General features: G+C 43.8%; 2 protein-coding genes across 2 annotated transcripts in view; one reads left to right on the forward strand and one right to left on the reverse strand.

Moving 5' to 3' along the window:
• Nucleotides 1–384: 384 nt before the first annotated feature.
• ube2t (ubiquitin-conjugating enzyme E2T (putative)) lies at nt 385–4,526 on the forward strand. Its single transcript, XM_085344765.1, has 7 exons — nt 385–437; nt 708–817; nt 1,536–1,605; nt 1,707–1,812; nt 1,949–2,047; nt 2,785–2,868; nt 4,410–4,526. The coding sequence occupies exons 2-7, from the start codon at nt 709–711 to the stop codon at nt 4,524–4,526; spliced, it is 585 nt and encodes a 194-aa protein (XP_085200891.1). The 5' UTR covers nt 385–437; nt 708.
• A 1,345-nt stretch (nt 4,527–5,871) lies between these two features.
• lgr6 (leucine-rich repeat containing G protein-coupled receptor 6) overlaps nt 5,872–26,758 on the reverse strand; it is a 38,237-nt gene continuing 17,350 nt past the window's right edge. Inside the window, exons 3-18 of the mRNA XM_085344343.1 lie at nt 21,238–21,309; nt 19,464–19,535; nt 16,236–16,451; nt 16,033–16,104; nt 12,993–13,061; nt 12,432–12,503; nt 12,232–12,303; nt 11,757–11,825; nt 11,090–11,161; nt 10,783–10,848; nt 10,594–10,665; nt 9,461–9,532; nt 8,835–8,960; nt 7,731–7,885; nt 7,092–7,172; nt 5,872–7,010 (exon numbers count right to left, since the gene is read on the reverse strand). Coding sequence (XP_085200469.1) covers nt 5,872–7,010; nt 7,092–7,172; nt 7,731–7,885; nt 8,835–8,960; nt 9,461–9,532; nt 10,594–10,665; nt 10,783–10,848; nt 11,090–11,161; nt 11,757–11,825; nt 12,232–12,303; nt 12,432–12,503; nt 12,993–13,061; nt 16,033–16,104; nt 16,236–16,451; nt 19,464–19,535; nt 21,238–21,309 — 2,497 coding nt within the window. The remainder of the gene's footprint in view (nt 7,011–7,091; nt 7,173–7,730; nt 7,886–8,834; nt 8,961–9,460; nt 9,533–10,593; nt 10,666–10,782; nt 10,849–11,089; nt 11,162–11,756; nt 11,826–12,231; nt 12,304–12,431; nt 12,504–12,992; nt 13,062–16,032; nt 16,105–16,235; nt 16,452–19,463; nt 19,536–21,237; nt 21,310–26,758) is intronic.

The following is a 26,758-nucleotide window of genomic DNA, read 5'->3' on the forward strand; positions in this document are numbered from 1 at the left end:
ACCAGAGAGTCACCAGGAGACGCTTCTTGTTCCTTTTTGTAAGGCTATAAATGAAAAGTGATTTTAGTATCCTCTAAGAATCATATTTCACACATACACATGAATGGTTAGTTGCCCAGTGTTTCGAGCGGCAAGCAGAGAGGCTACTGGATTGCAGGATGATCACTGTAACACTGTTAAATTAAAAATAAAAATGATGCTGTGTTATTTGTGCGCAGAAGTAGCCTCCTGGTAGCTCACACTCGGGACCACACGGTGGCGGTAATTCATCTGAATAAATCCAACAGAAGAAGAAGAAGAAGAGCGGCGCGCGGGCGGTGCATACGTAAGGAGAGGGAAATCCAAAACAGAGTCGATGACGCTGCTTCGCCGAGAGCTGTGAAACTGACATTTCGATTAAGATAGACAGTGATTATCAAGTGCACAGCTGATAAAAAGTAAGTAAACGAGAGGTGCTCTCCACCTGACAAGTTGTTATTAGACTTTTTGCACTAAGAAGGTGTTTATTTCTCGGCCTTCACATTAGTAAGCAAAGGCGTTAGCTCAGCATCACAAGAAGGCAGCTAACATCACAAACAAACCACTGTCTCATTGAGCAATTTGACAGTAAATGTTCTACGTTTAGGATTAAATTATTACAAGCGTGTGTGGAGACTGACCCACGAACTTTAAGTGTAACGCTAATTAGCCAGCTGCCTGTTTTTCAGAATGCAGAGGGCTTCTCGTTTGAAACGTGAACTTCAAATGCTAAGCACCGAGCCCCCCCCTGGGATAACATGCTGGCAGACCGAAGATCAGATAGACGACCTCCGGGCACGTATGTACTACTGTGTCACTTAAACGACTAAAGCTATACTTGCCAGACACTTTCTTATGTGCGTTGCTAGTACCAGGTTGGACCTCTGTGTTGCCTTCACAACTATCGTAATTTTTAACTGCGGCGGTGCCCAGTGTGGTCTCTGCTCCTGCGGCCCGTCTGCTTCTAAATTTGATGCGTTATGCGTTCATCGAGGCTCTTTTGGATTGTTTCCTTCCTATCAGCTCAAACCAGCGTAGCCATTTTCCTCTGACCTCTGAAATCAGTGGGGCATTTTGACCCAGATCTGCTGCTCACTGAACATTTTTCATTTTGGACATTTCTCTGTGCATTCTAGAGATGCTTATGTGGAAAATCTCAGTAGATCAGCAGGTCCTGAAAGAGTCTCACCACCATATCTGGCACTAACAAAATCACGTTACTAGCAAAGTCACTTAAATCGGCTTTCCTTCCGATTCTGATGCTCAGTTTGAACTTCAGCAGGTTGCAATGATCATGTCTATATGCCATAATGCACTGAGTTGATGCCTCGTGATTAGCTGATTGTCAGACAGTTGAACAGGTGTACCTAACAAATTGCCAAGATACATTTACCTATACTATATACTCAGAATATTTCACCTGATTAAGATCACTCTGACATCCATTTTTGCAGTGGATCCTGTCATTAAAATATATCAAATACATGACCATATCTTTAACCCCTGTTATGTTCCAGAGATACTGGGTGGATCAGGAACTCCTTATGATGGTGGAGTCTTCTCCTTGGAGGTCAAGATTCCAGAGAGGTACTTCTTCTTTGAGCTTTAACGTCGATGGGTTTCTCTCTACTAGTTACATGTTCTCACTCCACTCTAGCAGGACTGACATGCTTTTTTTTTTCTCTTAGGTACCCGTTTGAGCCTCCCAAAATACGATTCTTGACTCCAATCTACCATCCAAACATTGACAATTCAGGACGGATCTGCCATGATGCTCTTAAACTGCCACCAAAGGTTATAAGAGATTTCCAGTACATAATAAACTCTTTATTTCAACACCATTACATGGTGGACACAAGGATATATGTTGCATTTTATACATTTCAGATGTAGTGTTGTCTTTATATTTATTTCTTTTCTTTTTTTTCAGGGTGCCTGGAAGCCATCTCTAAACATCTCCACAGTCCTCACTTCCATACAGCTACTCATGGCGGAGCCAAATCCAGACGACCCCCTGATGGCTGATATAGTGAGTCACACATAGTGTGTTGTCCATCCTGTACGTCCAGCTATCTATCATGCACAATCTGTCTGTGGTGGTTTATTTTATTTTTAGAAAATTGTGAGTTACCTATATTATCATGTAACAGTAGCTCTTTATTTTAAAAAAACAAAAAAAAAAACAGTTTTAAAGACATTGTCTTGACTAAAATACATAGTTCCGTTTTTAATTGATTTAAATTCATCCCTGGAAATAAAAGGTATCCTAAGTCAGCGGTCCCCAACCCCCGGGCCTCGGACCGGTACCGGTCCGTGAGTCGTTTGGTGCCGGGCCGTGAGAGTAGAGGCTCAGGTGTGAAATGTTTGGTTTTTATCGGTGTTCAGCGTTATTTTGTTATCGTTTTTATCATTAACTCGGTTTTCCTGGGTCTTTTCACGTGTGTTATGAATAAATCTTATTTTTTTCGGTACCAATACTAGTTTTCTTTTGTTGTATTTATCCACGACACCTTAAAGGCCGGTCCGTGAAAATATTGTCGGGCATAAACCGGTCCGTGGCGCAAAAAAGGTTGGGGACCGCTGTGCTAAGTAATTAAAGACAAGTCCGGGAGTGTGGTAAATGCCAAAATGACTTGTTTAGATGCAAGTCAAAAACCCCTTTAAGCTAAAACCTGTTGGGTTAGAGAGCAGCTGTGTTCAGCTGTAGCACAGTGAATGATTCGATAATCCAACTTTATACTTTTATCTATTTTTCCCGTAATTTAGTCATCGGAATTCAAATACAACAAACACCTGTTTATGGAGAAGGCCAGGAAGTGGACACAAGAACATGCCGTCCAGAAGAATTCTGTGAGTTACTAAGGACTTATATAATATAATTATAATTATTAATCATTTAATGTAATTACACTCTGACTGCTGCTCTATTCTTAGTCACATGATTCCTGTCACTTGCTCCACAACAATGTTAATGTATTAGTTGTGTGCACTGTTTTATTTGACCCACATGGTTGTGCTGTGCTCCTGCAATAGAACATTATAGGCCGAGTAAATAGAACTTGTTTATTTGCAGTCGCATTAAAGTGAAAATAACCTCCTTGTAATTGCACTGATTTTTTTTTTGCATTCTGTGATTGGGGGTTGAGGGTGTTGCATACTCGACCTCTGGACAAACCTCAATTGTAAGGTGACTGCACAGATTGCCTAGAGGAAAGCAACTTGTCCAAACAATTCAGATTGACTGTAATCACTCCCAGAAAGATTGGCAAGGTTTTGCAAATATTTGCTCTCTAATCTATAAACACAGAGAGATTGCTAGCATGTGACAGCTGATTTATGTTAGTTAGTCAGTCAGAGCAACTGAGCTGGCAATTGTTACTGTATAAAAGCAACGTTGTCAAGCACGTATGGCACTTTGCAGTTAGATTGCTGTCCTGCAGCAATCATGTCACTTTGTGGAGGAACTTCTGAATTTATGGAAACAGGTGGCAAGAGATGTGGAATTTTGCTACTAATCTTACTACTTAATCATGACAAACATTTTGCGTGTTATTACCAGCTTGCCCTCATTCAGCTGCAAAATGGAAGGTGATCAGTTTCATCCCTTTTTTACGGCTTTGAGGATGGCGGCAAAACGTTGCTTCAGAGACTGCTTCTTCGAAGCGTTCAAATTGGAGGCAATGAGACTGCAAGGTCATTGCACATGGTTGCAACAATTTTGATCATGCTACAGTGTCCAGCCACTGTTTTCCCTACTGTAACTATAGTGTAATCTCGCCATAAGAACAGTTTCTTCCCCTCTGCTGTTGGACACATGAACAATAACCGTATGACTGTTCCCGCCACTAACACATGACCCTACGCTGTGTTCACTGCATCATTCCATGTTTGGCACTGATCACCACCTGCACTCATGTATATATCATGTATATATCTACTTAGCACTTTTAATTCTTATTCTCATTTTTATTTTCATGTCTATTTAAGCTTAATTTATAACAGTATGTTTGCACTGAAGCACCGCAGCAATTTCCTAATGTTGTAAACCCGCTCAACATTTGGCAATAAAACCCTTTCTGATTCTGATTACTAATGGAGTGCATCATGTACATCTGCACTGCTCAGAAAAACTAAAGGAACACGAGCTGGCCAACCTCTGGTGGGATCCAAATATTACTCATGCTAGCAGTAGTGACACTGACCCCAGCCAATGGAAAAAACTGAGACAACATGTCATGAGGGTGCGCTACATTTTCACCTGTAGTGCACCTGTATATAATTTCATTAACAACCCCCTCTGCTACTTACCCCAGCAGTTTAACTGACTCGATGATTTTCTGGTTTAGGAGGAGTAGGGTGTTTTGTTTTTTAATGCATTTTTTTCTCCCCAGGGTGTTGTGGATGGCAACAAAGAAAATACTCCTGATCAGAAAGCATCAACCCGAAAAAGAGAAGCGCACAGTGTGCAGCAGGAAGCAGAAGATCCAGCAAAGAGAACCTGTGTGTAGTTTCCACCTCACCTGAGAAAACTGACACCTTGTTAGAACTGTGGTATTAATTTTATACACAGATGTAAGACTTGTCTTCCTGTTTTTAAATGTATGTGGATGGCTGTATGTATAATGTGCGTGCTTGTGTTGTGATATTAAAGTTTCATTTTATTAATGTATTTCAGAGTGCCTGGACTTCTTGTGTAGTTTGGAGGTGTCTCCGATCTGTAACATAAGTGCATACTTGAGTGTGTATAGTATGAAGATGATGATTTTATTCAAAAATATGCTTAACCAGTTGTATACAAAGTATGTACATCCTAAATAGTACATTTGTTTTTACAAGCTAAGGATTTATTTCTTATAATATAAAATTATATAATTGCTGTTTATAAAAAGGGGAGACAAACATCATAAGGCTGTAGTGAGTCAAAACCATGCTAGTTCAGAGGTAGTTATATTGTATGTACATAATGCTAGCCTACTCTAAAGTCTGTAAGAAAAATACCTACATCCCATTCAGTCTCTATGACTGCTTGCCTCCTGTTGGATAGAGTTGCTTTTCTTGAGATCAAACATGTAAACCATATGAAAATAGATGTGCGGCCCATTTCCTGTGGCGCTTTGCTGCCGTATAAAGAGTAGCATTTTTACAACAACCTTTGTATTATACAGTTGCATAGTACAATATGACAATGACATCTGTGGAAGAAAACTTAGCTTACACTGGCTGTCGTGTGAGTGATGAGGAGTCCCTTTTTTTTAAACAGACCTTAGCAATAGGATAGAATTTGTATTTAAACAAAAAAATGGCTCCACCTATAAAAGAACCAAACAACCTGCATCTTCTGAGTTGGATTTTTCATCAGTTTTCAGTATAAACAAAGATCTATTGGTGCTACCTAAATTCCCCACAGGCGAAATCGCTGATTTGTCCAATGCTTACATTTTCCATGTGGATTTGAACTGTTCCCCATGACTCAGTCCACTGAAATGTCTGAAATTGTCCTTTATATAAAAAGCAATGTCATTGTCCTATTCAATGTCCTTGAATAGTCTTTTCTGTGAAAGGACCTTGTAGTCCCGCTCTCCACTTTCAGAGGCTCTTTGTTTTCTCCTCAGCTTCTCTGCACTCTGTAGTCTCTGTAGTAACAGTTTCAGTGTTGAATGTTCTGAGGAGCTTGAAGACTTGTGAACCCAGAGGCGGTCTTTCTGCAGAGGATGGTCCTTTCATATTCATATGGTGTCCTAGCTTTTCAGACAGCTAGCGTGGATGCTCATGGGTTGAGAGTGAGAGACATGGCAGTGTGATAGACATCTTGATCCAAACTTTCCAGAAATCACCAGTCGCTCACCCTCTCTCTCACTCTGCCACCCTTTCTCTATCTCTGGCAGTGGGAGGAGGTATTTGGCAAGGGATGAGAGGAACAGAGGATGTGGAGGAGCAGTGGGAAAATCTGATTGGATCCTGCCGGGCTTGGAGAGAAGATCCTCCACTGTAAGTGGCATCAGTGAGTGACACCTGTGTTGAGGAATCGGAGCAGGAGCTCTTTTCTGTGTCCACGGAAACCAACGAGTCCAAGGTGTGGTCCCGACGGAGCTGTGTACGTGCTTTGGGGCGTGGCCAGAAAAACAGCTGAGAGTGGTCTCTCGTGAAAAGAAGGAAGAGGAGAGGGTTGAGGCAGGCTGGCAAGGGCTGGAGAAGCAGGAGGACTGATTTTAGTACTTCCTCCCCCAGAGAAAGGAGACCAAGAAGGGAACAAAGGGAGAGGAAAGCTACTGGTACATACAGGAGACCATTGGTGAATATTAGCCAGGCAACATGTTTGATCATAGCGCAGTCCCACAAGCCCTCACACTCTCCTCTGAGTAACTCCCAGTAGAGGCGGATGTGTGAACCTGTGACTATAAGCAAGCACAGGGTGTTCATCATAATGAGGGCCAAGGGAAAGCCCAGGGAGGACGGCAGTCGAGAGGATGGGGGTGGCAGGGGTGAGGGAAGGCAGAAAGGCGAGGACCCATACTGCCCGACTCCTGCCAGTGGGAGAGAAGCAAGCGTGATGGAGAGAACGAGGCAGAACAGTGCACAGGTGCGCACACTCACGAGGGATGGGGACTTCCCATAGGTGCGCGCACACGTCACGCTCACACCACACTGCACTGCTGCAAGAGTTAACAGCAACACGCTGGCCTCGGACGCAAACACCCAGACCCATCCTGTCGCCTGACAACCAGGACCCCCCTCCCACCGGGCTCCGTGGTGGCCAAATTCTCCCAGCGTGAGAGCATCCACAAGGGCCAGGGTGCACATGCACACACCAGTCAGTAGATTTGAAGCCCCCATGCAAGCCACGGTAAAGCGAAGTGGTGACAGGTAGCCTGATGAGCCAAAGAGAGACAGAAGCAGGATGGAGTTCCCCAGCAGAGACACCAGGGAGATGCACCACAGGCCAACACGAACTAGCCAGCTGCCCAACAGAGAGTCACAGGGACGGAAAGGACCTGCAACAGCACAAAACAGTAACTCATTAGCTACTTGCATCATACCCTACAATAAAACTCATTTGCATTCATTTGCATTACCAGGTGTTGGTGTGCACTGGACACTGGCCTGCAGTTTGGATTCCTCTAATTCCAGCTGGAACTCCTCCAAGTCTGGGTCATCTGAAAGAAAACGTTTTTTTTAGGGCCAGAATTCAGAATTTCAGATTTCCTTTTTGATCAAACCTCCACAAGGTCCGACTCTAGCTGCAGGGGGTTGTAATGATAACATTCTGTTCCACAGACAAAAAATAGACACTTCAGAAGATTACTGGCGCTTGGATGAATTTTGATTGTCTTGGCATGTTTCTCTAGCAATTAAAGGTAAATAAATTTTAATCAGTGATATGTCTTGGTTTATTCATCTCTTGATTCTGTTGTTTTTCTGAATACACCCAGCAGTTTTTTAATTTCTGCTTTAATCATGCAGATTCATTGGGTTCATTTCACCTTCATTTTGATTTATTTGTGTTTCTATTTTATGCTGGCCACAGGAATGAAGGAATGGAGGGGTCAGCACGTGTTGTGTGTTTAGGTCACTGTGGTTTCAGTGAGGATCTGACACGTCCTTAACGGCCAGGTATGGACACTTAGTTGTCAGATTCCCATCTGATATGTTACAAGTCTTTTGACATACTGTGTGTATGTTTTCACAGATACCGTAAGCATGTGTTGTCTTACAGTGAGTGTCGGTGTGGATGGGGTACATGGCTACAGTCCTCTTATGCAGGTCTTCACTGGTGCTGCTCTGCTCTGAGTCCCACTGACCGGCTGGCTTGTAGCTATCACAGGAGCCGTACACACAGCATTGGTAGGCATAAGGCATCTCTATCACCCTGTACCAATCAGATGAGAGTAGTGTTGAAAATAAACCAGAAGAAAAACAGGAGCATAATAAGGTGGCAACAAAACTGCAAGTCCTGGCTGATGTTTCTTTCAACGTGAGCTTTATCTACGTTTCTTTTAGGCACAATTTAAAACTGTTTCCCAGCAGCTTCAAGTGCTTTTGTTCCTGTTGCTCTTACTTGTATTTACATTAAACCACATTTTGATTGATGTGTAATCAGTTTGACTGGTATTAAAGGTATATATTCCATAGGGACCGGGTGTTTTTGCCTTATACTGGGCACGCGTAGCCTTTGTAAACAGAGGGGATGGTAACAATAGACCCAAAAAAGCTTCAGTGTATGAAAGCATAACTGAATTTTTAATAATGATAACAGTCCATCGTTGGGGAAAATGCAGGCGAAGCGTTTATTTATTTTGCTGATCTGCTGACTTTGGTGTAGATGTCTGCAAAAAACCCTTTTATTTTACCTTTAGTGCTTTTAAAATGTTTGTCTGCCAGAGGTTCTGTTCTGGGCGATGTTCTACAGGGATACTAACACAGAGCTTTGATCTGCTGCCATCTCCAATCTCTTTAAAAGTTCCTCTTCATTTTTTACTTCATCGCACCTTCCTAGGCCTTCAGGGATCTTTGTAACAAGATTTAACTTGCTGCTAACAAATACTCAGTCATTGTTTAAGTTCGGCTCAGGAATGGCTTGCAGGGATACACTGTAATTAGTCAATTGTCAGAGTTGGCAGCTTTCGGTAAATTCACGATATTAGTAGAAAATTGCGAGAGGAAGGATAATTTAAGGGTTGGGAAGGGATGCGTTTTCCTCACAGCCACAGGATACACACCTGGGATCTTTGTTTTTTTGGGACAAAGCAAAATACAAGTTTCATTTGAAGATCACACAGTTAAAGAAAGCACTCAATGATTCTGAATAGAGTAGTTACCTCATATGGGGAAAGTTATCAGGACTGAAGGCCTCATATAATTCTGTGTTCCCCCTCAGCTTGAGATGGGTCAGACCGCTCAAGCCTACAACAGGTATTGAGCTCAGACGGTTTTCAGTCAGGTCCCTAAGAGAAAAATCGAAGGACAGTGAAATAAGAAAGGTGCATGTCAAATCAAGCCAAGTTAATGTTTGTAAAATGTGTTTTTATTTCAGATAAAGCTGCGAGATGTCCTTGATAAAATGTCCTTGTCTCCTAGATTCATTAAGCTGTGTAGACAGGACTCTATCAGACTGGCTCCACATAATACTTTCTGTCAAACGTATTATCTGCTTGTTTAGCCACGCAAACTTCAACCAGTCTTCACACAATGAAGTAATTTTATATTGGCATGACTTGAGCTGAGGCTTCTTGCCATGCAGAGATATTTTTTTTCAAACAATAAATGGATTTTAATGTTCACTGCAAACTCTGCCAAAAGTCCACAGGTTTTCAGTGGAGCACGCAGCCAAGTATGGAGTGTTTGTGCAAGTGCAACACTCTGAGATGCATATATTCTTTATGCTTTTCTCAGAAGGAGGGGAGAACAAGATGAAAGGTAGAAGAGTCTTAGTGAGTTTACTCACAGTTTAACCAAAGAGTGAAGCGAAGCAAAGGCATCTGGGTGGATCCTCTCGATCATATTCCAGCTCAGGTCACTGACAACAGCAACAAAAAGAATCACAATGATGTGAAAGTGCCTGGAATGACGGCGCACACTTGGCAATGCTGTGTATCACCACTAGATGTCAGTAATAGGTCACAATCCTACAGTCTTGTTTAATCCAACAACCGATGATTTCCTTCGTTTTGGCATCAGAGTCCTTGGGTCATGTTGTGAAACCTCATTATAGCACAGATGATTTGACTTCTACATATTGTTTCAGTTAAACATGATTAGAGAAACAAAGTTCAAACTATGTGTTATTTCACAAGAAAAAACCTCAATGGTACATCAAATTTAGTTTCATTGTTTTGTCATCTCCTGCTATCCGGTTATTAATAACATATACAGATGGGTGACAAATTAAAAGAACAACCTAGAACTCCAACACTCATAGCGAGGACATCTGGTGCTCAGGGCATTTGCTGGGAAGGTTTTGGAGTCCAAGAAGCACGTCTTGCATCTCAGCAGATATGTGAGAGGGAAATTTTTCTGGTACTATTATATAATTTATATATGTTTTGCTGACTTTGCCAGCTGGAAGTTACACGTCTACAATCTTTGCTGTTGCAGAATTCTCCCAAAGATTTCAGTTCAGGATACAACCATGTCTCTGAAATATGGTGTTCCTGTTTGGGTCCACGTGTTTTGGGAATGGGCACAGGACATCAACACAGTTGTCCTGGGAGATATGTGATGAAATCATCCTATCTTCAAGGTTGTAATCTTTACTAATGCCCATGTCTCTTGGGTACAAAAGGTCACTGAGCAGTTAGAGTATTATGAAAATGATATGTATCATGTTCATGGTAACCATATCTCAAACAAAATAAGAGATTTTGGACTGACGTGGGCCCTTTAGATAGTGCTCCTGAGCACCATCATCATGAGCATAATGAGGGACTATTTTTTGTTTTTCTCTCCTTTGATTTTTCACCAGTCTGCATATTTTCAGTTCACTATCCTTACCCGACGGTGATGGTTATTTATAAAAAACACAAATTTCTAAATATATCGCGTGCAACTTGTGACTAAGACAAAGTAAAGTTGACTCACAGTGCTCTTAGAGAGGTGAGCTGCTGGAAGGTGCTTGACTCGATCCTTCTGATTTGATTGTGCTGCAACCCTCTGTTAGGAAAATGATATATTATATGTAACCAAAGCACTATGTGCAGAGGTAAACTGAGAAAACTGCTGCCTTTGATACAGTAAGTGTGTGACTGTCTAGGGGGTTGAAAAACTCACATCTCTTGCAGTGCAGAGCAGTGGTAAAAGCTGGGCAGATCCTCTATCTGGTTGTAAGAAAGCTCCCTGCAACACAAACACAGTACACAGTGACCAGCTGTGGGTTTATGGTGTGGGAAATTATGGTCAGCTCTGTGAGGAAGGCAACACGGCAGGACAATAATTTTCTGTATTGATTGGATTTCACAGAGATGTGATTGTGCAGGTTCATGCTTTCTTTGGGGGGGGGGGGACAAGTCTCCGCAATTGAGTTGTGTGTATCAGATTTTGTACCTCTAACTTTTCCCCTTGGTGTGTATCTACTCACAGCACTCTGAGGCGAGGCAGCTGCTCACACAGATCCAGAGGCAGAGCTGAGAGACCAGCCCGAGTCAGCGTTCTGTAGGGGAAGGAAAAAAGAAGAGGATCTTCTGATCATTGTTGAAGTGCGAGCAAGCGAAAGGATCCTCCAGTCCAGCGAGTGTAACTTGGTGAGACAGGCAGCTGTGTAGGTTCGCCAAACCTGTCAATGGCTGACATAACTGCCTACTCTTCCCTGACTCTCCTCTTCATTCCCCGCTTCCCCTAAAGTCTGAACACACACATTTCCATCTATTTCCTTCAGTTTCTTTCCTGCCCGGTCTTATCTTTCTTGGCTCTTTGTCTCTCTTGTATGTGGAGTCTGATTTGTCATTTTGTCCTGAGCATCAAATCAAATAAAATCAATTTATTTATATATTAAAAACCACAAAGTGCTTCACAGTAATATAAAACAGAAATACATAAAATACATTAATAATCAGACATACAGCACAAATCTAATTAAAGTCTAAATAAATAAATACATCTAAACATCAACATTTTTTTTTACTGTACATTTTAAAGGCTCGCTTGGTGAAATTATATATTGTGGGTTTGTGGTGGCAGTGGTGCGTGTTTGTGTGTGTCTGTGTGGGTGGGAGGGACGGGTAGGTGCAAAGGGTACAAAGACTCACAAAATTTCCAGGCTGGTGGTTCCTTTCAGATCGGGAAACTCTCGAATCTGGGTTGCCCCGTTAAGGGAGCTACAGTCAAAGAAGGAAAAAAGTGTCAGACGACTGTCTTTGTTTCTCTCACTCCCCCTTTCTTTTCACTCACAGACACACACACACACACACACACACACTCACACACTCGCGCGTGTACACAGACCTTGTCTAACAGCTCATTTCATCCATCAAACTTTTTCTCCAACATCAACACAGGCTGCTTTGGCTGTCTCACTAGACATCATAAGTCACACCATTCAACATGTTCTTACAACACACTCTCTCTTACCACATCAGCACACAGCACAGCAATACGCTAACACAACATCATTCAGTAGGCCATTACACATGTCCACTCAACCCTCACTGCAAAGGACAGAAGATGATTTACACAGTGTTTGGGCTAACTCACTGGAATGGTTCCTGCTGACCGCATACTTACAGCGTGTGCAGCTTAGGTAAGAACTGGAAAGCGGATTTTCCCACAAACTGGATGGGGTTTTCATAGAAATGACTGCAACAAAAAGAGAGGAAAGAGACAATCACGTCACGCGTGGAGAATAATTTGTTTTTGTAAATGGCTGATGGTGATGAAGTCTCAGTTGTGAGTCTGTCTGTGCAGATAGCAGCATTGAAGCTCACATGGTTTGGAGCTGAGGGTTTCCCACAAAGGCCCTCTCAGGGATGGCTTTGATATTGTTGTTATGGAAACCCCTGCAAATATAAAAAAAGACAATGTTAGTCAGGTTCTCTGTAAATATGTTTCTGATGATCTTAATAATCATTGTTATTATTTATTTTGGAGTCTGTGTGTGCATGTTTGTGTTTGGAGGAGGGACAGAGTGTGTTTGCGATTGAGAAGTCACATGTTCTCATCTTGCACCTGCCTTTGCACAGCTGAAAAGCATTTTTGGATACATGAGATGTAGACACGCACACATACGCTGTATCTGTGACACATAGGCGCGCTGCAGAACATCTGCTGAAGCGGAGGGAAAACACGGCTTGTGTGTGTGCATGTGCGCCTGTGTGTACGTGCAGGCGAGCGGCTGCGTGGGTGTGTAGCCAGCACCTGCTTGGGGTGAGAGAGATTGTATCCGAGTGCCACATTAAAATCACTTAACGGGATTACTCGGGATAACGCAACCACGATAGTCATGTCGGGCAGGTGTGTTTTTCGTGTTTGCGTGTGTGTGTACTCACAGTTCCTGAAGTTTGCTCAGTGTCCTGATGGCCACAGGGAACTCCTGCAGATCATTGTAGTTTAAATCCCTGTGAGAGAACCAGTAAGAGAAACAGTCATTATAAAGCAGCATGTTAACACATGCAGTCCCAGTCATGATGGAGACCATCCATCCATCATGTGGTCTTATATGTTTATGTGAGAAATGTTGCACGAGTGTGTGTGTGTGTGTGTCGCTGATAGAAGATTTTAGGGCCCTGAACTATCCTTTGGTTATGTAGCCTTAGACTGGTGGTGGGCAGGGCTTCACCTAACACGCTGTTTCTTCTTCACTCCTCTCTAAACTCTGTTTCTCGCTGCTTTCTTCTCTTTCCTCTCACCCAAACTACTCTTGGAAGAAGACTGCCCCTCCCTGAGCGTGGTATTTCCTGTTGAAAGGGAGTTTTTCCTTCCTGCTGTCACCAAGTGTTTGCTCATACGGGTTGTCAGATTGTTGGGGTTTTCTTTTTTCTACAGTATAAAGCAGCGGTCTCCAACCTTTTTTGCGCCACGGACCGGTTTATGCTCGACATTATTTTCACGGACCGGCCTTTAAGGTGTCGCAGATAAATACAACAAAATAAAACTAGTACCGGTACCGAAAAAAAGAAGATTTATTCATAACACACCTGAAAAGACCCAGGAACACCGAGTTAACGATAAAAACGATAACAAAATAACGCTGAACACCGATAAAAACCCTGAAAACCATACATTTCACACCTGAGCCTCTACTCTCGTGGCCCGGTACCAAACGACTCACGGACCGGTACCGGTCCGAGGCCCGGGGGTTGGGGACCGCTGGTATAAAGCACCTTGAGGTGACTCTCATTGTGAGTTGGCACCATGTAGATAAAACTGAACTGAATTGAGCGCCATTACCTCTTTCTTAGGGAGTAAAAAAATTCAACCAATTCTGTCGCTAATTCTAAGATGTACCTGTATGAAAAATGTGTTGGTGAGATGGAGAAAAGATGTGACCATTATCTAACATTCCAGCAATCGATCTCACAAACAAGTTTGCAGACCTTATCTTGGTTCTCCACCATCTCCGCGGCATGTGTCAGATTGAGAGTAGATTAATGGCCTAACTATGCGATGAAGTAGATCCCTAAATTACCCAAAGCATTTTTATATTCTTTAAAACTGTGCTTTCACTTTGATGCATATCAGACTATTAGTGTATCAAACATTGGCGAAGTGTCGTTTGCGATTTGGGTGTGACCCTTGACCTTTTACTGCTCCGTCTTGATTATTCAGGATTTTGTCTCATCAGTTTTTCACACTCAATAAGATAAACACCTGACACAGTTCCTAGACTGTATTTCCATTCTTTACACAAGTATGCACATTAGAGCCCTTCTGTGCATGGGAGAAATGTAGTGTACATGTGACTGCATGTATACGAGTATGTACTTTGGTGTATTAAAATGTATGCCAGGGCATGTGTGCACTTAAGAGCCTCCTTTGAAGATTTCCAGCCATCAAGATCAAAGGATATCCTAAAGTCCTATTCAACTGGATTTGTTTTTATTCTGTTCAAGTAGCCAAATACCTTTGATGAAGAACTTTGAGAGATATATGTATGTATTTCCAGCAAATGTTGTGAAATGTTTGTCTGCCGGTGTCTGTTCTGTCTTGTTTGCTTATGCTGTTGCATTTTCCTGCAGGCCTCTGGACGGCTCCTCGTAGTAATGATTTTATAATACACACTAGGGGTTGGGGAGGGTGGCGGCGATACAGATGGTCTCTCGTATTTCTCATAAGCAAAGCCACTGTGAGAGATTAACCCATCATACCAGTGCGATCCCCACGTCAATGACACCTGTCATCTTATCCCGCCGAGTCATCGATCTCTCCCCCACCGCTGACAGTCCAAACACTTTAACACGCACTATTCTGGTCCAGAGAGCTCCATCCCTCTTTTTCACAATCTCCAGTTTCCCTTCATCCCCTTAACCATTCCTCCTCCGCCTTACGCCGTGTTTCCTCACAGTTCCCAGAACTGATAATGACTTTCAATTTGAGCGTAAAGCTGTATTATTGCACAGGCAGACAGTACTCGCTTATGTGCACGCACGTGCATGTGCCCAGACACTCATAAAAAGGAAAGCAGTGCTTTTTTAATTTTTTTAACACTTCAACAGGTTGTTAAGCAGCATGCCAGACAAAGTGTTTTCATCAGACCACCGTGAATTTTGCAGGAGACACTATTTCTTTTCTCTCCCCACCTCTTTCATGAAGCTGTGTCGGTTTTCTGCGGTTTCCATATTGGTGTGTGGTTAGGAGGTAGTAATTGAGGCGACGGCACGTACTCGCGAAAACTCTCTCCTGTAGTCTTTACTTGACCCTAACTCTGGCTAGCAACTGCTCATTCAAAACACCGCGATGATGCTTTAAAGGAATCAAAGACGACTTTTTTACCTTCACATTCCCGTCACTCATTCGTTGGTTGTGGTTTTGAGAAACGTTCAGGCGCTTCATGAAATTATCGGGGCATTAATCATTTTTATGACTTTACAATTTAGCACCACACTTCATTATTCTTTGGCGCACTTGTTTCATATGATTTGTAAAAACAAATTTTTTTTCAGGTGTTCCAAGTAACACCAACCAGCTTTACACACACACAAGCACACCTACACACTCACACACAATCAGGGCTTTAGTGAGGCACATAATGTGAGTCTTTTGGTTGTGTTACCTCCTTCAGGTTATATTTAGGGAGTTTTTCAAATATCTTGGGTTATACTGAGGCAATGTGATTGCTGTAAACACTACTATAGCAAATGAATGTTGATACTTGCTGATGCTTTGTAATCAAAAAGCCTGCAGTGGTGATTTTGGAAACAAGGAGGTGCTCATTTAGGCCAAAGAAATGCATTCCCTTCAGTGTGCGTGCATGCGTGCGTGCGTGTCAGACTGTTAAAACGTCCTTTGTTATTTTTAATACTGTCCAACAGTGTGTGTGTGAGCACGGCTGTGTGTTTCAGTGAGAATGCATGAATGTTGGATACTCACAGTGTCTCCAGACTGTTTAAACCTTCAAAACATCTCGAGCCCATGCTCCTGATGTGGTTGTTATGGAGATGCCTGGAAAAACGACACAGACATTTTTCAAAAAATTGAAATTAATTTCATGAAAAAAAACAAAAACAATGCCACAGTATGTCGAAACATTATTTCAGCTCAGCGGAGGACAAATAACGCACAATGCAACTTACAGTACCACAAGGGCAGAGAGGTTGGTAAATGCGTAATCTGGGATGTGTGTGATTTGGTTGAGCGCCAGCGTCATGGCCTGCAGGGAGGGCAGAGAGTCAAGCGCCATCACTGGGATCTCCGTTAGGGAGTTGTCATCTAGCCACAGGTGTCTAAGGGAGCGGACGCCTCTGAAGGCCTCAGCCGGAACCACAGACAACAGGTTCGCGTCAAGACGCCTGCAGGGTGAGAGGAACTGAGCTTAACGAGATAATCACCAAGTCTGAGTACAGTATTCTTGCTCATGTGGATGCGTATCTGTGCTTCTGTGTGCATTAGTGGTTGTGTGTCACGGCACTGAAACGGTTTGGCTTACAGGAAGGTTATTATGAGAATTACACGTCCTTTATTCTGCTTCTTTCATCTTTACTGCAGCTTCTTAGAAGTTTCTCATTATGATTTATTCCCATGCTAAATACGCCACGAGAAGCTTCGCCAGCACAGACATGTGTGAAATGTAAGATGAGAAAATGACAGTTGCAAAAATGTGGAAATGATTGTGGTGAGTCTTTTATATTTGTGCTCTTTTTGTTGTGACACTCGCTGAGTGTCTGGAAAAGGTAGAAGACAGAAGGAAGCATTCTCAGCTTTTTTACTTTTTCCCAGTTTAGTCTCTGAAATTTCCACCAATCAAACGCTAATGCGACTTCTTACAGCCAATGAAGTGACAGCAAACACACACACACACACACACACACACACACACACTGCCACATGTGCACTTTCATCTTTTCAACTATAAAAAAAAACCTAACAAACCTTTGTTCCCCTCTGTGCTCTGAACCCACAGGCCATGAGTGTGGACACGCCGTCCGTGTACATTTACACACACACACACACACACACTCTGCCGATCATGATGAATGATCCCCTCAGGGCGGAGTTGACAAGAGAGACCACTTCCTCCTGCTATTCTTCTTTCTTTGGCCCGTCACACTCACTCATTCATTTCCCTCCCTCCGGCCTCTCTCGCACTCGCGTTTTGTTTCTTATATCTTCATTGACGCACTCCCCAGCTGCTTTGAATCCCTTTTGCATCTCAGTCCTTAATTCTTGTTCATCTTTCAAACATCCCCTCCTTATCAATCTTCTGCCGAGGTTCTTTGATTCCTGCGCTCCAGTTCTCCTCGCCCCCTCGGAGGTTTTACCAAACAAAAAGCATCTTCAAAGTGAAATCTGAACTTGAACTCTGAACTCTGGGCTTGTCTGCCTGGGGGAAGTTTCCATCAGGAGAGCAACTGCATACACTGGCAGATGCTCACACACACAGAGGCACCTAGCACCATATATGTAAATACTTCTGAATGTGTTTTCAGCGCACGTTTCTTTTTTTCTTTTTGCAGCGCTAAACATTTGCCCTTGTGCACCCCGTATCCTGCAACTGTGGACATTGTTTGTCCCTGAACCAAATCACAGGATGAAAGCTACAGAAGGTCTTTCTGCTTTCTCTGGGTTGTTCTCCGGGGTAAAATAATAATTCCTCCTTTTCGAGTGGACCTGCCAGGTCTGGTGAAGGTCCAGACAGAACCAGGAATGTTCCACAAAGGCTAATAAAGCAGACATTTCCTGTCCATCACATCAAAGTCTGACGTATGATTACCAGAGTAAGAAGCAGAGGCAGAAAGAGAAAAATCCTTTAAATGATCCTGGAGCTCTGGGTTACTGCTTCTGTTTGTTCAATTCTCCAGATGGACAAAATTTTATACAACCAGGATCTTTGGTGAAGGGGGGGGGGGGCTGTTTTACTGCCATGTAGTCCATTTTCCCTAAACCTGGTTACACTGATCTAAATCTGCCTGTGAAACTCATGAGTGTTGATAAGGCTACACTACTTAACCCTTTGGTAAGGACCCAAAACACATCTGTCTGCTTATGATGGCACAAGCAACAGCACTCACACTGTGCTGTAATTATCCTGCTCCAAGAGGCAAATTTCTTGAATCAATCTCGCTGCTGAGAACAGAATCGCTGTTTGAGATTAAGTCATGATTTATTTTGGATGAAAGCCTCCTTTAATACATTCATACCAATTTGAATCCATGTGACTCTTTCTTTTTACCTGGTGTGTTTTATGTCAGTGAGAGGCGCCGACAAGCTTCACTCTCCAAAGCCTTTCCAGTAATCTTTCTGTGCTCAGCTTATCATTACTGTAATGACAAGGTGCGTCTCTATACACTGGCTCTGTTTGTGTACTCTGTGTGTGTGTGCGCACGAGTGTGTGTGCATGTGTGTTTTTCATTACTTGTGACAATTTCTATCCGCTAAAAGAAAAAGATCTGTGAAGACCACACGCTCGTACGCAAAGACACGCAGACATCATCATGACAGCAATTTGTTAATTCAGACAAGAGCAGTCTGCACTGATGTGTCTGCCAGAACAAAGTGTGTGTGTGTCTGTGTGTGTGTGTGCTGGCTGGGTGACTGTACTGAAGGGGTGCAGGCCTGCTTAATACCAGACAGGGGAAACGTTGTAGGTGGTAGAGGAGTTAGACATGCACGCCCCTCCTGTGTTACAACCCCAGCAATTTTGGTGTGTGCACGTGTGTGTGTGTGTGTGTGTGTGTGTGTGTGTGTGTGTGTGTGTGTCTTTGCGATGAAGGAAAAGGCTTTATGGATATTTGCAAGGAATTAATAATTTGGAAAGTGGAGACGTGGAGTACATGTGGAGGGCAATGTTCGAAGAGTGGGGTACCGGTGAGCAATTGCAGATGAGGTGGTCCACACATGCACACACACGCATGCACACTGACACACACATACACTGACCCTGCAGATTAGACAATTAGGTCACCAAACACTCTCATTAGCCAGGGGGATAGCAGTGTGGGTGGTGGGAGAAGAACAGGGGAGTAGGAGTAGAGGAGGAAGAGAGGGGGAACTGATGGAAAATGGGGTTGTTTCACAGCTCATTGGAGATGCTCTCGCTGGCCTGCAGTGTCTGCTGTTTCCCTCATGGCTTCCAGATGCTACCATGCACTGCACTGACACAATCAGGCTGTGACTTCTTCCATTAAGCAGCACAGCAGCACTGAGCGCACAACTATTGCAGCCACCATTTGGATATGGTCTGTCATTTGTCAGCAGTGCTCCTATACCTGCATTGTGGTTATTAGTGAAATGCGTAGGTGGCCAGTGTTTCATTCACTGCTGGATGAGAAGATGAGTGCAATGTGTATAAGACGGAGACTCACAAGGACAGGAGGTTGGGTAGGTCCCAAGGAGCATCATCAGGAAGTCTCTCCAGCTGGTTGTTCTGTAGCATCCTACAAGGCACACACACATTACACAGCTATATGTATCATGTCTATACTTCATGAAGTTTTCGTACTGGATGTGTGTGCACATGCGAGAGCGAGAGTGCAACGGGCAGGACAAAAATTTCATAGTGAGGGAAATCTGACACAAGAAGGAAAGGGCCAGTGAAAGCTTGAAGAGAAGCAGAGAATGAAGGGTAGAGCAAAAGAGAAAGAGCCTCCCTGGGTGGGCTGCTGATGTCATTCTCAAAAGATTGGAGCAAAAATGGGGAGGAAGTGGGAAGCAAACAATAGACCTCTCTCTTTACTCACCCTCCCTTGCTTTTTCTATCTATCTCACACTATTTCTTCAGTTTTATTGTGACAAGTCCACTTAAACAGGCTCATAAAGCCTCCGGTGTGTCACATAGACCCAGGGGGTCAATGTGCCACGGTAGTCTGTCTCTGTGAATGCTTCGTGTCTTGTGTGATAGGAATCGTATATCGTATTTCCACTGTTGAGAAATGCTTCTTTTTTTCCTCCCCCGCCAGTATAATATGAAGTATAATTAAAACATTTCCTTGCGCATGTGTTTATTTATTTAGCTGTAAATGAAGGATGGAGCATAGCGCATGTAATAGCATAGTTTTCACATTTATTTATATAACTTTTCTGTTTTTATATATTTTCCTGTTTCAAAGAATTTCCCAATGGGGAGGATTCCTGTTCAACCTCTGCGAGTGTGGTGTGCCTGTGAGAGTCAGCAGGGATCTTGTGGTTAACCTAGACAAGGTCAGCAGTATTTTCATGTCTAACACAGGGAGACCTTCACCGTTATGTTAAGAAATTAAATGGATAGTTCAGTTACCGTGAGGTCAAAGAGATCCTCCAAAGTTTTCCTTTTGCGTTGTAGTGTCGAGTGTATATGACACAGTGTATTTCCCACTATCGTTCATTGCGGTTGGCTCGTTCTGTTTCGGTGAGTTTCACGGCACAAGGTGAAAGAAGATCAACTGGTGTGCCTGGTAATTCTCTAGATTCCCTCAAATTACAAACCACAAGTTTGCTAGCTGAGTTTATATTCTGTGGAACTGCCGCTCTGACTTTTCTCAGCCAAGGTCCAAAAGGAGTTGAGGGGGTTGGCAAAGCTCATGAAAATCTCCTTAAAATCCTTGTCCTGCGCTAACTAGAAATATGGCTGCAACTCATTAGATCCTGCGCTCACAAGTCAAAAGGTGCTCTGAGTTTTGTGGCTGCTTTGCACTTTTTTTATGATTTAATACTTTGCAGCAGCTCTAACAGTTGGTGGCCATGAACACAGTTTGAGAAGTGTGGTGTTAAGAGAACAGCTTTGAATGGAGTCCTTGGTCAATTATTTGTCACTTTCTGTAATCTCAGTGGGTGGTGTGACTGGGAGGTCCCTGCAATACACCTGTAAGGGTATGTGTGTGTGTGTGTGTGTGTGTGTGTGTGTGTGTGTGTGTGTGTGTGTGTGTGTCCTCGCAAGTGAAACAGTGCTTGTTTAGAAATAAAGGTGCTGCAAGCAGTGCATGTCTCCCCCAATCTCATAAAATTTAACTGCAGTTAATGATGCATGGCTTGTGTGTTTCATTCAAGGTAGGGCAAGTTCCCTTTCAAAGGATAGAGTGGGATAAACCCACAGTGGCGGTTTAGGCATGGGGATTAAACCAGGGCTGTGGTATAGGTGAGAGGGTGGAGGAAGTTACTTACAGAACTTTCAGGTTGTGTAGACCTTGGAAGGCGAGGCCTGAGATATACCTCAGCTGATTCCCTGAGATACGCCTAAAAGAGAAACAAGCAAAATTATAAAAGTGAAAAATCGAAATACAATCATAGACACAAAAAAAGTTACAAGTCTCAAGAGAAGAGCTTTCTTTACGTTCATTTACGTATTTTATTCGATACTTTTTGGATGAGGCTGTGATGTGACTTCATCCCAGACTGCTTTGGGGTTATTGTTGGGGCAGTATGCAAATAAGAATTTTCTATTCCCTTCAGTGTGGTTGCTATTGGCCCGAGGCACACCCTGAAACCTTAACCAATTCTGGGAGCGCCGATGAGTGAGTAAAGACTGAATTGAATGAGACTGGGTCAACAAGTGCACCGCATAAGTATATGTGTGGATGTGAGTGTGTTTATGTGCGTGTTTGTATAGTAAGGTGTATACTATATGTGTGCGCACAAACACATGTGTGCAGCGAGACATTGCGTGCGCTAATTTCCATGTCCTTGAGGGTAAATCGGCCTATTCTAAAGGGGCCTCGAGGACAGCGGGGAGAGAAACCACACGCATTCACACAAGCAATCCAATCAGTTTGTTTATCAAACACAGCACCTAATGATCATTTGTGAGTGTGTGTATAAGATGTCCAAATAAATAACATTCAGTCCAGCAGAATAACTCTCAAGGTCACAAGCTGGAAGCGCAGTTTAAACACAGATTTGGGCTTCACAACTCAAGACCACCCACTTTTATTAAACACACACACAAGACGTTATATGTTACTCATTGGAGCCCTCCTCCACCTCACACAATTGCTCTACAGGTGATGTTTGCCTGACATTTCAGCTTAATGCTAAGCAGCCTGCTTCTGGAAAAGCTGTACCAACAGTGCCAGGATGCTAAATTATTGATAGAGTGTGCTGTCTGCCTTCCCAAGCCACTAGCATCCAGATGGTAAATGGTCGAGGGCTCCCGTCAAACTCCCTCTGACATCTGACGCTCATGTCAACATGTCTGTGTTGTATTACTGTGCAGTGGCAAACCACACAGCTCCACCCACGCCTGCCAAATCTCACACTCGGCTCAGTTTATAACTTTTACAGATCTCGTATTTATCAACAGAAACACACACATCGGCTCGCTAGAACACAAAGCGAGCCGATCACTATCCAAGCTATTGTGGTGCCATTTAGTCAAACCACAGTCAAAACTTATTCACATAGACATAAACAGTGCCGTATGAAATCTCAATATAGATTTCCCAAAAATGACAGACGTATGACAGACAGTTATTTCTTTGAGCATTCAACTCAATGACACTCCCAATATTTATCCGTAATTTCAAGAAAAACTGGTTCAGTTTCCCCTTGATTGAATTTTAATGTCTCTCCAGGGACAATAAATACCATTCTGAGTTTCCGCAGATGCACAATCTGGTCAACAGGGATATTTTTAGGTCGATTTCCAGAGATGCATTTAAGTTTCTGAAATAAAAACGCCTTCAGTGCCTTGTTTTGGCTAGTCTTTAATATATAGTATACTTATTTATATATGTATGCATTGAAAGGCTTTGATGCAGCAGCAAGAGAAATAAGTGATTTTTCAATGTGGACGATGACGGATGCCAGCGATTCTACATTTTAGAAAACAAACACTGTAGTTAGGGTATTTTGTGCACGTCCCACTGCCAGTGCAGCCATTCTCTATTCAACTGTAGCCAACACAGCAATAAAGCAGAATCGTGTTTTTCTTGCCGACGTCATTTATCAAATGAATAATTACGTCGATGGCGAGGATGGATGCTGAAAAGGGAAAGAAACCACCACAACCACCCACACATGCAGGGCCTTGGAGTGGGGGTATGTCACCAGGGTGCAGGGGAGGCTACCCCCCCCCCCCCCCCCCCCGTCCCCTTCTGGCTGCCTCTGCCTCAATTTTATCCCACAACTTAGACATTCACATTATTCACACTCTCATTACACATACATATAGGATCTTGGGGGTGGGCACAATCACGGAGTCCAATTTACCATCAGGGTGTATACCTCACCCCTGACGTCGTTGCCCACCTCTCAATTTTAAATACACTTAGTCATTGAGGGCTAGCAGGAGGGACTATGCGCTTACCTGCTGCTCCATGGCAGGTAGCTCCATGCCCTCCTGGGTTTTAATTGCACCTTAGAACACACATGCATCAACACTACAATGAGCGGGTGGAGGGAGGTTTGGAGTCTTCTCCCACCCCCATTCTCTGCGGCCTGCTGGAGCGGGAGGGCTAGTAGGAGGAGTTGGCCGTCCGACTGCGGTCTGGGGTGTGGGGCCTCCCTGCTGCTGCGGAGTCGGGGTGGTCTGCCTCTCCCCACCGCAGGGAAAAGGGTAACACCACCTGGGTCTGGGTGCAATTCCCCCCTCCAGGGGCAAGGGTACCTAGACCCGGTTTGTAGAGTACGCTTGGGGAGTGTGATTGTGTGTACAGCGTCTCTTTATGTCTGTCTCCACGTTGGTTGAGTGTGGAGTGAGTGCATATGAGAGCATGAGGGTGGGAATGGATGTTTGTGTCTGTGTGTGCCTGTATGTCTGTGTCTATATGTCAGGTTGGGTATCAGACGCCACCTCTCTGGGGACATCTCAGGCCCTCCAAGGTTTGGAGGCCTATCTCCACCCACCACCACTTCCCCTGCCGGTGGCGGACTCCCTCAGGTGTCGGTGTGTTGGTGGTTCTTTGTGTCTGGGGGTGGGCGTCCGGGTACACACCGGCTCACTCCTTGGCGGCCGCTTGTCGGGGCCTGGGGCCTGGGGCTCGCTCGGGCCCCCTTTGGAGGTGGGGTGCCCCCGGCCTCTCGGCCTGGGGCTCGGTCACTCAGGCGCAGCTGGGGGCCGGCAGAGCTCACGGGCGCGTCACTGCAACTCCCCCTGACTTCTGCTCCGCGGCTGCTGGGCGAGCCCTCATCTGGGACTCTCCTCAGCTCTTACTGGAATAGTGGCGCGGCTGCCCCTCTGTTGGTCTTCCATGGTCTCTTGTGTTCTGGGGGCCTCTGGATGTCTGGAGTTTTGATCTCCTCCATACCCGCTTCACACCCTGGAGGACGGGGCTGTGGCCCCCCCCACACTCCCTAGCAGATCATTACATGGAGAAACCTTTGGAATGCAAGCATGCTGATCCACACAGGTATGCACACATGGGTATTCACAGACGCGGACTAAAGCTTTCTTGGCTGCTGCCTCAAAGCACACTGTGCGCTGTCTATCTTGCGTGCTGCACAATATCGTTTATTATTTAGTAAATATTGATATCTATGGCTAGCTAGTTTATTGTGATGGTGCTTTGTTTTCTCTATTATTATGTTGCTCTTTGTTGTTTGCTGTCTCCTCTGTTTGTTTTTTTTGTTTGTTTGTTTTTTTTTTTTCTCCATACAGGTGACCCAGGAGTTCTTTTTTTTTTTTTTTCTCTCTCTTCCCCCCCCTTCTCACCGTCTCTTCTCCCCTTTGGTTTTCTTTCTTTCTCTCCCCCTCTTTCTCTCATTCATTCCCCCTGTCCTATTTATTAAAAAAAAAAAAAAAAAAAGAGGATGGATGCTGAATGCTGAAAAGGGAAAGAAATGCTCAGACGTTCCTGATAGACATCAGCAGAACATCGGCAGTAGCCGCTGACCAACTGTTTCCATTAAATCAGAGTGTGTATTTATGTGTGTGTAAATGATCGTACGTTTGAGTGAATGTTCCACACTTTGCCTCCTAGTCGTTCCACATCAATCTCCGTCTAATGAAAGGCGCCTTGCTCATGTCAAACCGCGGCTCCAACTGTTTCTTCTTTCTTCTTTCGTTCTTTTAATTTGATTTGAGGATTGTTACAATTGCTCTTGGCCTCTGTGCTGCACAGATAAAAATTCCACCTCAACTATAAAATGATTCATAGGTAACATAGCAGAAGCCAGTGTAGCCGGCGCAGTGGAGACGGGTGTTGCTGGTAACAGAGGTGAGACCACCCTCCTATTTGGGCCGATCAGAGAGGGATTCGCTGAAGCACATCCACCGCTGATTGTTCTATGTATCATCTCGTTCTATTGCCTCAAAATAATAAACAAGACGACAGATTAAAGACCTCGGGAACAAAGACGGCATCATATTTTGGCACACTATCTCGGGTAGTGATAGTCATAGTGGTAGCAGGACCAGGGTAGGTGATAGGAGTTGATGATGAAAGGGGAGACAGAGGAGATAAACGGGTCTTATCAGCGAGAGGGCGAATTGTGCGTGGGTGTTTTATGTAAGTGCTTAGTACGCGCATGTTTTACAACCTTGGCCCGTCAAAAGAAATGTGAGCACATGACCTTTGACTTGACATCGAGGTCAACCACTTAACCTGCCATTAACCTCTGAAATTGAGGGAGTAAAATGCAGACACGTGGAGCGTCAGCCTTTGAATGTGGTTGTTTGTGGGCAGCACATGAACCATTCTGGCAACACTAAGAGGAAAAGTTTGAATTGGTCTATATTAGATAGTCTTGGCTGGGTGCTGCACCTGGAACATCAAGCCAGCTGACAGTTGTGTGCATGTTTTTGTGTTTAAATTAAGACCCAAATTCACTGATCAAAGTGCTGAATGAAGGCTTAATAAGAGGGATCTGAGATCAATAGAAATAAGGACTTACAGGCAGGGAAAGGGCTGGAGGGAGGGATGGTTGTGCTCACATCTTATTATCAATATTAATGGTGCAGTGAATCAAAGGAAGGTTTAGCCCAGTAAGATTAGCTACCTTTGTGAGTTAATTTGATCACCTCGTTTTAGGTTCAAAGGGATTAGCTGTTATTCACTTTGAAGCTACAGAGGTGAGAACTGAGCAAAGAGATAAGAGGTGGGATGACACAGTTTGTGTTCAAATAGAGATAATCTGTACCCTCACCTTCCTGTAGCGTAGCACAGGATAAATGTTGAAACTCTTGCCATCAGCAAATTTGTTTTAGTTTGTGAAAATGTGACGTGAGAGCAGAAAAAATGTCAAAGGCAGAGACTACACGGCCTGCAGTGAAGTGAAGATGGGGGGGACTGTGAAAATGAATTCAGTGGGAGGGAGACGGAGTAAGGGAGGGCGGGCGGCGAAGCAGAGCCCAACATCAAACAATTTATCACTCTGCCAGTCACAACACGCCTGCCCCTTGCCTCTCCCTGCTACCAAACAGTTCTCGAGACCCACATCAAAAGCTGTCTCTCTCAAACCAATCATGTTTGTGTTGAGAGCGTTGATTTGTTTTTCTGAGCTTTCTAAGTGTAGCACAACCTGTTATCGCTTTGTCTCTTTAAACCATTTCAGGCAGAGATGAATATTTTTAAAAAGCACTTTTCCTGCCCTTGAAATGTCACGATCATCTCAGAACATCTCCTGAAATGGTCACAGGGCTGGAAAAAAAATTGGCTTCAGGGAAGGAACATACTCCTTGGAAGAATTACAAAGCAACAAAAAGTCTCCATAAAGTGTCAGAACTTGATAGCTATGCAGACGAAGCAAG

The sequence above is a fragment of the Diplotaxodon limnothrissa genome, linkage group LG20, assembly GCF_057381915.1.
Source record: "Diplotaxodon limnothrissa isolate DT_005_m linkage group LG20, D_limnothrissa_male_GT1.1, whole genome shotgun sequence".
Lineage (NCBI taxonomy): Eukaryota > Metazoa > Chordata > Actinopteri > Cichliformes > Cichlidae > Diplotaxodon > Diplotaxodon limnothrissa.